This window comes from Barbus barbus (genome assembly GCF_936440315.1).
Source record: "Barbus barbus genome assembly, chromosome: 37".
Classification (NCBI taxonomy): Eukaryota; Metazoa; Chordata; class Actinopteri; order Cypriniformes; family Cyprinidae; genus Barbus; species Barbus barbus.
This window is the reverse complement of record NC_136715.1, coordinates 3,527,353-3,539,102: the sequence shown is the minus strand read 5'-3', so window position 1 is coordinate 3,539,102 and position 11,750 is coordinate 3,527,353. Positions and strand designations below refer to the sequence as shown.

Genomic DNA, 11,750 nt, shown 5'->3' with positions numbered 1-11,750 from the left:
GAACGTTGGACTCAGGAGATGTAGCCAATCATTTGCTTTGTGTTCATTTGAGCGCCCGCCCACTTAGGCTTTACAAAAACCCTGCGCAATTTCCGGCACCTGAACCGAAATATATAGAATTTTGGTTCTATATATAAAGCGTCTGCTAAATGAATTTAAATGTATAAAATGTGTTATACAAGTGTATTCTTAATTAAACACACGAGACAAGGGAAACTGTCTTTATGTCCCATCTTTAATAAACATCCATTACAGCAGTTATTAAAATATACCTCTCTCTACAGCTAAAAACAAACCCAGGCATATGTCCTTTTTTTTTTTTTTTTTTTTTACAGGCACTAATTCTTGAGCTCTGCAACGAGCATGTAAACCATTTTTAAAACACTGAACATGAAATCTGTCCTGCGATATTGCAGAAGTGCTGGAAGCTTGAGAAGGAAGGCTCCACGTGATTCAAGATTCATTTTAAGTGTGGATTCTAATGCATAGTCAATCAAACACAAGGCTTGTTTTCAGGCACCTCGGCTCAGCAGCAAGAGCAAAAACAAATGTACACATACAAACCAGCAATTAAATAAGCAGCTCTAAAACAGCGGTCCATGATCTCTATACATTCTTACACTGTTCAGCTTTAATGCATCTGCTAAAAGGCAGAGTTGAAATAAAAGCATTGTTCATGTGACCGAGGGAACCTGAGAGGACCCGCCTCCTAAAGGAACACGGGCTGATCTAGGCCAGTCAGGAGACGGTATGTTGATGTCGGCATAGTCTTCAGATGAATCTGTTACAAATCAGATAAAAAAAGATTATGACTAACTAAAGTTGACAAGATAGGCGCCACTATCTATTTTCTAAATGCTTGTTATAGCTCTTACTGAGAATAATTCGTCCATGTAATTGCAACTGGATCCTTTGAGTGTAAATGACACGACTCTTGTCTGGTGATGTATGGTGAATTCTCTAATCATGTAATCAGCTTGAACCCACCCCTGCAAGCTTCACGTTCATCTCTCTCCATTTTTGAGTGCAATGCTCATATCAGCAACCGATGCACAGAACCAAGTCACTGTCCTACATTTTTTATTTTTAGATTATCCGTTACACTCGCATACATGGAACAAAGAAGGTCTGTTGTTACTTGTTGTTACCATAAAAATGACGAATTACAATTTTTTGAAGAAATCCGAGAGCTTTCTGCCCCTGCATAGACAGCAAGGCAACTGCCCCGTTCAAGGCCCAGAAAGGTAGCAAGGACATTGTTAAAATAGGCCATGGTTCAACCGTAATTTTATGAAGCTACGAGAATACTTTTTGTGTTTTTGGGGAAAGTGTAAAAGTGTGAAAGATCAGATCTAATTTCAAGTAGTTTTCTTACCTCTCCTACAGCATTGGACAGGATCTGGATGATCTTCTCGTGAGGTGTAGCTACGACACTCTGTCCATTGATCTCAATGATACGATGACCAACTCGAATGCCACCCCTCTCAGCTATTCCACCTCGCATTAAACTGCAAATCTATTGCAGAAATCACATTGACAGAATGCCAGACACTCAGTGCAGTTTTACAAACATAGCATCATAAAATAGTAGTAAACAGCTGCTTACAATCCCATCTTCCACGCTGAAGCCCAGCTGATACTTGGGGTCTGGGCGCTTAATGATCGCATTGGTGACAGGTGGACAGTGAACGATGCTGAGCTTTATTATAGACAGGGTCTTTAAATCCTGGAGAATATGATAAATTAACATTTTGGCATGAGATGCAGAGGAATTAGGAACTTTAATTTTAATTTCTGGTTGGTCTTACTCGAATGATACTTTGGCAGGTGGCGATGGGGAGGCCCACCAGACTGGTGCCATTAACGGACATGATGCGATCGCCAATGCTCAGCTCTCCAGAGCGTTCTGCAGGGCCGCCGTGCAGCAGGTTGGCTACTACCACAGTTGGCAAGATGGAGCCCCAGCCAGACTCCACTATCGCGACGCCTAATATCTCTCCGGGCTTCTTTGATATGCACACCTGAAAATAGAAACAGGTGAATGGGTTTCTTCATGCTATCAAGCCATAGTAGTAAAAGCAACAACTTTCAGCACAGATCCACATAGAGGAAAATACATCCTTACCTCTCTGATGTTTTCAGAGCGAGAAAAGTGAACCAAGTCTCCATTATAAAGTTCTTGAGTGCCGAGGTAATCGCTGTACTCGCCTGGCCTCAGATCGCTCGCTTTTATTCCGTTAGTGTACAGAAACTGCTGATATGCAACACCAAAAGCCTGACCGATAGCCTGTGCGATGATTTGAGCCTAAAGACGACACAAATAAGAGGAAAAAGCTATGAAATGCAATCATGTAATACCTCAAAAGACATATTTATAAGTAAATGCATAATAAATCACCTATAACTATAATCACAAAGAAAACACTCACATCCTCTGAAGAAAACACGTGGCAGATCATCCAGCACTTCTTCGGTGGTGCTGCAGAGCTATCCGTCGAGTCTGCTGATTTGCAATTGGCTGGCTTCCTGCGGGCCATCAAAACTACAATCTTGCCAATGTCTGCGATGTATGAAATCATTTGCAGAGCATGGTCCATCATGGCCTCCTGGAAGCATGAGAGAAATCAGTCACACATCAAAGAAGACAGCACTCACAGAACATAATGACTGGCAGGTTTGTAATTCGTCTAACCTGTGTGTCAGCACTCAGTACTTTGATTCTCTGTGTGGAAATGAACAGATCGACCTCTGTCATAGGCTGAGACTCTCCTTCAGGTGCCTAGACAGACAGGCAAATATATCAAATGGTGTATTAGCCATGTTAAAGCTGTCAAACTAGATTTGTAGAAATTCTAAAGAAAATATGAGTAAAGGTTTCAACTCGTCACCATAATGAAAGAGTGTTGTGGGCTGTCCCTTAGTGGTCCAAGTAAGTAAATGATGGCAGAATTTTCACTTTTGGGAGAACTATCCCTTATAACACTTAAAATATGTGTGCAATAATCATAATATTAATATTTAAAAATAATTTTCAATATTTTACTTTTCAAATTATACATGTCAAATTATTCAATTATTATATTATTAATTTATAACAGCGGCCCAATTGGGCCTGCATATATAATCCTTATTGTTGAAATAAATAATATTCTTCCACCTTGATGCGATCCACAGCTTCCTGTGCCTGAGCCATCCGGGCATTGGTGGAGGGATTTTTCTCAGACTGTAATTGTGTAGATCCAAGATATTTAGCTCCAAAGATCACCCCATCCAAGAGGTCTTCAGGATCACATGGTCCAGGCACTTAGAACAACAACAAAAATGACTATCTATATCACAAGAGCTATGAAAGCACAGCTTGTAAATACTTCTACACTGAGCTTCATACCATTCTTATAAGCCGGCTGTGTCTCAGCTTCCTGTTAAAAAACAAAAGAAAATTAATGACATCACATAACTTAACTCTTTGGTTCCACTGCTGTTTTTGATTCAACTCAGAAAGTCAGAATACCCCTACTTTCTCTTTGTAAAAGCACATACAATGCTGCCTAAAGCTAATTTTCTATTTTTCCAGATTCAATGACACATGGGTGCACATCGTCAAACATAAAACTGAAGATTACATGATAAAATCTGATCTGTTTACAAGTGCAGAAACATGTGGAAACCTTTCACGGAATAAAACAAATAATAAAAAAGTTCATTGGACCTTTTAATCTCTTTAATATCAAGTTTAATACTTAATATTGTCAAATATTGACATAACACTGGTATTTTTTTCTCAGAGAAGAGATACAAATTCTGAATTCCAAGAAAAAAAGTAAATTGTGAGATACAAACTTGGATATTGGAGAAATGAAGACAGAATTTTCTGCAAGAAGTACACAATTCTAAGAACTTATTTATGTGATTTACGGATTGTGAAATGTACATTTTTAAAAGTGAGATCTAAAGAAAGAATTGAGAACTAAAGGGATAAAAAGTCGCAAATCCGCGCAGAAATGGGCTTCCGTAGAAATAAAACTGCTTTAAATGAGCTTTTCCATCAAGCAGTGGACCACATCTATCGTGAAAGATACTAAGCAGTAATTTCCCGCAGTTGTCTTTCAATGCCTAACTAACTACAATCAAAAAGGACTAAAATCTCACCAGATCATTGTTTGGAGAGCTGGACTGATCCGCGCTCAGTCCTTCAGACGCCGCCCACTGGTCCTCCTCTGTGATTCCTGAGACCAGCAGCTCATCCTGCAGGTGTCTGTGCCAAGCATCCTCACTGTGAGATATGGAGATCATCTCATCTGCATCACTGCTCTGCCTTTTGAGCCCTGACTGATGTCCGGGGGTCACCAGGGGGGTGTGAACAAACAGTGGGGCAGTTCTGGGTTCTTCAGGCTCTGGCTCCTCTAGCAGCTGTAGCAGATCTTTCTGATACTCATGAGAAAAGAGCAAAGCTTCAGGGATGTTTCTGTCTGCACATGCTGACTGGACACTGAACTCAAGCTCTTGGAAGGAAGAAGCTGCGGCCTCCGCTGGAGTACATGAATTACGACTGGCTAATTCATCAGGTGTGCAGTGGGCAGGATTAGTTGGTGATGGATGAAAAAGATGTAGCTGAGTGAGGAGACTTTGAATGTGCGAGTGGTCAATATCACGTTTTGCACTTTTTTCTTCAATTTTCTCTTTCTTCATTTCTTGATTCCTCAATATTCTATCTCTGTCCTCAACATAATTCTCTTTTGTTTCTCGCTGCTCATCCTGCTGTTGAAGTTTAAGCTTGTTCTCGCACATTTCTTGAGCCAAAAGCTCTTCGGTTTTGTCAGACGCGTCGCTGGACTCCTGAGCTCCATAATCACTTACTGCAGACACTGTGTCATCATTCAACTCTGTGTTGAAAGATCCAGAAGCCTCAAAATCTCCCACCGAACAGCTTTCATGTTCTACAACCAAACCGGCCTCGCTGGAAGAGTCGGACCTCCAGTCCAGTGGTGGGGGCTCGATCGGGTTATAGGAATCTAGATCCTCCAACTCAGGGTTCTGCCAATTTTCACGGTGTGAATTTGAGTATTCAAGAGGATTAGAACCATTAGGATTCCAATTTGCATCCTGCGATGAAGCTTCGGTTTGAGAGTTAGAAGCAGGTTGGGAACTCCGTTCCGACTCCAAACCTCCATCGTAGAGAAAATCATCTGCCATTACTGCTGGTAATTCTTTGCTTCATCCAGCAACTTCTCAGCTTCCCTTAAGTATGATGCTTAATAACATTAATCTTCAAGAAGAGCCTTGATCCATGTAAAACAACCTAAATAACAGATTATCAAAGTGTACGATTAAAACAAAGTAGAGCTGTGTGTCATCAGCATAGCAATGGTAGGAGAAACCATGTGCCTGTATGATGGGTCCCAGTGGTGTAGTGTATATAGAGAAGAGGAGGGGTCCAAGAACTGAACCCTGAGGAACCCCAGTGACCAGTTGATGTGCTTTTCTAGTGACTAATGTAAAATATCTCATCATACCTACTCAATCTTTTATTATATTATTATTATCTTTCCCATTTCATAATAATAGTCATCAAAAGCATAACAAAATACACGGAGAATGAATCCAAGAACTTTAAATACCATTGTATATGAATACAGTATTCATTGCAAAGTTTCCTTCAAGTATCAAGCAATCACTGTACCATGGTACAATCACAGTACTTTTTGGTAAGGTCAATTTTATAGCGTGGTCTACAAAGTTAAGATGCAGATAATGACATATTTTTGTACTTAAGCAGATGGTTCAAAGAGCATGACACTGTTTATACATACATTACAAGCATGCATCATGAGAGAGCGATAAGTAGAAAATTGATTTTTGTGAACACATGATCCAAACACGCAAACAAGAAATATCTGTAAATTAACTTTAGTGTCATTTAATATAATAGCTTACCTTTCGTCTAGATCTTCATCGATAACTAATCATCAATCAGTATCAGGCAAATCCTGGCAGTCGCTTAAAAGGCTGGAGACTGGAGTGTTTCAGTGAGACATTCGTACAAACCAACGAAACTAATTTTGTACAGAAAGGAGAACTTTTATTCGGCTTTCACTGTGTTATTGTGCGACTCCACAGAACTTCTCCACTGCGCATGCGCGCCACGTCAAGGCATGACTAATCCATCGTGTCATCAAACGAGGTGTGCAGAATGTCTATTTAAATCGTTATAAAAATGACTCTAAAAATATAAATGCGAAATTAAAGTCTTTTTCACATTTCGAAGAATCATTAAAAAAAAAAAAACTTTATTTTGCGTGAAACATTTACAAATTATTAGTATACAAATTGTACATTTTCACAAATCCATTAATCTATATACAATTATATTAATATAATTTCTAATTATTCACCAGTGTAGAATTTGACAAAATTCCTAAATACATATTTATCAGTTATTTACCTGTATAAATTGCACATTAAACATAATAATTCATTATTACATAATAATTATTACAGACATGAAATCAACTAAGTCACAGTTTTGTAAGAGTAAAGCCATGCTCTAGGAACATGCTCCTTGATCACCAGAGCTCATTTGTAGAAGGCCTATCAGTGAGGAGGTCGTTCCCATCAGCCCCACCAGCCATGGAGGAAACCGTCCAGCCCACAGAAATCCAGGCGGCATCCAATGAATGGCATTGCCGAGATCTGCCAAACTGCTCAGGATACTGAACACTTCCCCTCGAATCTGCCTCCGGAGAGCAGCTTCCTCCCTAATAATCAGACACAAAGAGCCCCTCTGTTTTATGCAGTGAATATGGAAACATTAACATTTAGACCTAAGGGTCATGCTTTTAAAAATTAACACCCACCTGCTCTCAGCTGAACCTGACCTTTGACACGTCTGCGCTTTTCTCTTCAGAATCAGGATGGACCTAATGGATCTAAACACAAAGACTTCTGCTGTAAATTGCACAGTACAGGGTTATTATTAACTACATCTAAAATCTAGCAAAAGTAATTTTAAATAAAATTTCAGTGCATCCAAAATCACCTGCTCTCTAAGTAGGTACTACTGTATATTTATTAAAAATTGTTTTAAAAAATATGATTTTCAATAATGTGTGTATGCATGTAGTATGATTGCAATACCATGTTGGCCTTGCTAAGTGACCAAAGGACAGTTGTGTCACTTTCCTGATTTTTATGAATACTGTGAATCCCATGCTATTTTATTAAAACCCAGATACTATTGTAATTTTGATTAATATATTTAAGTCGTATTTATTTATTTGAACCTTTATTTAACCAGAAAAGACTCTCTGAGATTAAAAATCTCTTTCACAGGAGTGTCCTGGCCAAGATGGGCAGCAATACGATCAGTTTCAACGCAGATTTACACAACACAAACAAACTAAAACAATTACATATCACCAAGTCAACTTCCATTTGCTGAATAACTGTGTTAAAATGATCCAAAGAAAGCAAATTTAGCAATTTCACTTTCGATTGAAGAAGATTCCAGTCAGACGGAGCTGCATACATAAAAGCCTTCTTACCTAGTTCAGATCGAACAAAAGGATTGTTTATAGTTTGTTTTCATTTTGATTTTAAAGTTTTTTGTGTGTTTTTGTCATAGTTATTATTTTTTTATGCCTATTTAGTTTTCTCTTTTTTTTAATTATTCTAATAAATCAAGTTAAACTAAATTAAAATGTGTCACCTTGGAAACTAGTTGAAATAAAATAAATTTTTCATTTTATTTCAGTTATGGTTTATTTTTTATGGTTGTAGTTTTAAATACATTGACCCTCAATACTTTCACCTCTTATATAGGAGGCATAATTAGGAGGCAGAGTTTGTAATTCTATAACAAATCTATAGTATAAATCTATAGTAATTCTACTTTTACATTCAATTATACAACTTAATAACAGTATACTGTATGTGGTGCTGTCCGGTCCGCTCTCTGTTTTTACCGGAGTATGTTGAGGATGAGTGATATGCCCCAGAGGCCTGTGCTCAGCACCCACCACTTGTCAGATTTGGTTTTGATGAGCTCTGCATCTGCCGCCCAGGCGATGTGCTCGCAGGGATAATATAACTGATCCGCTACATTATTCAGAATTGACATCCAGCGCACCAAAGCATCCTCCTCCTGAGAAAAAAGGCCATTAAATCAGACTCTCCTTCAAACCTCCAGTGTTATGTTTAAACAGAGCCATCCTGTGTCCTCACCGAGGCTCCTAACCCATAGCCGGTGGAGTACGCCAGCATGGACAGGTCATCAAAGAGCCGGAGAGTGGTTCTGCAGTGACTCAACTGAGCGGAGAACAGCAGCAGACTCTTCCCCAACGAAGACTGAGTGTTCTTTCCAGCGAGAACTCCACCTACCAGCTGAGACCCATAGCAGAGGGTCCTTATCTGAGCCAAGAAGAAAATAAACCATTAGAAAATTGTGCTGCAGTAATCAGCCTTTACAGATCATCAATCAGCATGTATGCATAACTGGGAATATGCAATGTGCCTTCCTCACATCACACGTACTGCATATCTAACAACATTTTATAGTAACAGCACACTGTAAATGTCAAACACAAACCAACAGGATTCTTTCACCAGATTTATAGTCATTTCAGTTCAAATGTCTCATATGTGACCCTGGAGCACAAAACCAGTCTTAAGTGTCAATTTTTCGAGATGTATACATTATCAGAAAGCTAAATAAATAAGCTTTCCATTGATGTATGGTTTGTTAGGATAGGACAATATTTGGCTGAGATACAACTATTTAATAATCTGGAATCTGAGGGTGCAAAAAAATCTAAATATTGAGAAAATCACCTTTAAAATTGTCCAAATTAAGTTCTTAGCAGTGCATATTACTAACCAAAAATGAAGTTTTGATATATTTACGGTAAGAAATTTACAAAATATCTTCATGGAACATTATCTCTACTTAATATCCTAATGATTTTTGGCATAAAAGAAAACTTGATAATTTTGACCCATACAATGTATTTTTGGCTGTTGCTACAAATATACCCCAGCGACTTACGACTGGTTTAGTGGTCCAGGGTCACATATAGTCTCTTAAACTTATAAATTATGTTAAAAATAACAAATATTTTACTTCACGTTTACAGTACTTTCACTTTTTGCAGTACCTACTATTATTTACGTAAAAAAATAAAAGGACAAGTTAATGCACAATGTACGTTTCCATATGTGTTGCCTATGCATACTCATAATGATCAAAAAATTATCTTAATTAAGACAATAATCTCTTAAAATTACAACAATTTTAAGACATTATGATTGGATCTTACACTTTAATTGAGTATTGTTTTTTTAATGCATGCCTACTATTTACACAAATAAAACAAGTTAACGTGCAATGTACATTACCATAATTATTGTACATTAATTTTCCAACTGTGTTTTTAACCTTTTAATCTATAGTCACACACAGAATGCTTGTGAATGTATTTAAATGCTCGTGTCTGTAATTTGGATATTATTCCTTTTGTCTTTACTTTTCACACATTCACACGTTTAATGAATGTCTAATTACAGCAACCAGTCCTAATCAATATACTTGCACCGTTTGTCTTTCAGCAATATTCTGCACAGCTTTGGGAATTGAAGAATTGAAAGAAGCTTTAATTCAGAGTGATTGGGTGTGAATGTGTGTGAATTGAGCTCCATTGACATCTTCAGTGAAGCTGCTCTCACAGCCGTTCATGAGCGTTTAAATGCTGGGGAATATTCCCATCTTCCCACAGCTGAAGAAGAAACAAGCAGGAAGAATTACTCCAGGAGAAACAACTGAAATCCTATTGGAAAGATGGAGTTTGAGGAAGAACCCTGCAGAATGAGAGATGAAGATACAGAGGACCAAACAGGTTGGTGTTTTTTAAGATGAAAACTGACTGGATACTAGTGGACTCAACAGTAAACCAAATTTGTGCTAAACTGGGGCTTTGTTTTACTTATGTTATTCTTTCAATGAATATTTTCCATTTAATATGTTGACTTTAGACTCGATGGAAGTGAATGTAGACAAGCAGCATCGGTTTCAAAAACCTCATAATTTCACCAGTGAAGACGGAAACTAAGTCATTTCACAGACTGAACAGAATTTCACACAGAAACAAGCTGGAAAAGCTGGAGTCAAACGATCTTTCGCATGCGCTCAGTGTGGACAGAGTTACATATATAAATCACAACTCAACATGAGAGTTCACACTGGAGAGAGGCCTTATACATGCACTTAGTGTGGAAAGAGATTCAGGTGCATAAGCACACTTAAAAATCATCAGCTCTCTTACGCCGGAGTGAGATCATTCAGTTGTGATCAGTGTGGTAAATCATTTGTTGTGGCATCAAATTTAAAAAGTTCATGCTGCTGTGAAGCCTTACTTTTGCTCTGTTTGTGGAAAGAGGTTTACACATCTGCAACATTTACAAGTTCACGAGAGTATTCATACTGGAGTGAAACCTCATTTGTGCTTCGACTGTGGAAAGACTTTTACTACATCGAGCAGCTTAAAAAACACCAGAGGATTCACACTGGAGAGAAACCTTACAAGTGCTCACACTGTGACAAGAGTTTCACTCACTTAACATCCTTGAAAAATCATGAGAGAGTTCATACTGGAGAAAAGCCGTACCAGTGCTCTTCAAGTGGGAGGAGATTCAAAAAATCATTGCATCTAAGTGAGCAATGCATGAATATACTTCAGATTAAATGAATTTAGTATTAGTAACAGCTAATTATTTTACCAAAAATATGATTTTTTTTATTATTATTATTTGTATTTAGAGAGGGGCAATACTTCTCATTATATTGACACAAAAATATCAAATTGCTAAGGAAAAGTGAATGTTGTGTTCTGTGCAATTCAGCAGTGAAATACTTGTTTCCACCCCCAATAAACAGCACTTTTATTCATATAACATTTCATTTTAAATTTTGTATGATTTTACTTACACAGTACAAACAAAATTGGAAACATTACTATTTTAAATGTTTTTGAAAGACATATGTTCATGAAACGACTTTAAATCTGCTGTTTATAAGGGTGAGTGCATTTATTTCCATATTTATTGGCAGAAATATGACCTATAGATATGCATTGATCGAGCAGTGTCCGATTCTCGAATGAATGACTCGTAAGAGTCGGTTCACTGAATTGAATCATTTACACTTGTAAACAAGAATTCGACTCAGAAATTGAATCCTGAATTAGTTCTTTCTTTGAAATGAAACAATTGTGTAGATTTAGTGAAGTTTACACGAATTCCTGACTAGTTATTCACATGAAAACGTATGAAGATTATTAGAGCCATATGTATTTAATGTTAGCCTAATAAATGTAAACAACGTGCTGTGTATTACATTCATGTAGATACAAACTTACCACTTTATCTCTTCCTCTGTATGACTCTAAGGCATTTATGAAGGACTTCTGCATGATTTTAGTCTTATTCTCATCTGCAGACACTCAAAGCTGACTTCCCAGACGACGTATAGTGCATTCATTAATAACTTTGCGTATTAACGTAAACGTATTAAACTTATAAAAGGCGCTTTTCGTTTTCTAAACTAGATTAAAATTAAACTTTTTGAGAGGAGTCTTGCGTTAGTGGACTTCGCACATTAAATTATTTATATTCATGTCAGACCAAAGCAGTCGAGAGCCGATGTGGACAGATAAAACCCTCTCAGTTGACTTTATATTGCAGAAGCTGCCCTTTTATCAATT

At 37.6% G+C, this 11,750-nt stretch overlaps 1 protein-coding gene across 1 annotated transcript; it reads right to left on the bottom strand.

The window, feature by feature from the left end:
• Positions 1-207: 207 nt before the first annotated feature.
• LOC306856603 (uncharacterized protein) lies at positions 208-11,694 on the bottom strand. The gene is made up of 16 exons (XM_079395965.1): positions 11,406-11,694; positions 8,221-8,406; positions 7,962-8,140; positions 6,855-6,926; positions 6,553-6,755; positions 5,935-5,959; positions 4,150-5,212; positions 3,389-3,419; positions 3,158-3,303; positions 2,693-2,779; positions 2,430-2,606; positions 2,126-2,305; positions 1,809-2,021; positions 1,607-1,726; positions 1,376-1,516; positions 208-781 (listed from the first exon to the last, which is right to left on the bottom strand). Exons 1-16 carry the CDS (start codon positions 11,457-11,459, stop codon positions 710-712), a joined length of 2,949 nt encoding a protein of 982 aa, XP_079252091.1. The 5' UTR covers positions 11,460-11,694; the 3' UTR covers positions 208-709.
• Positions 11,695-11,750: the final 56 nt, after the last annotated feature.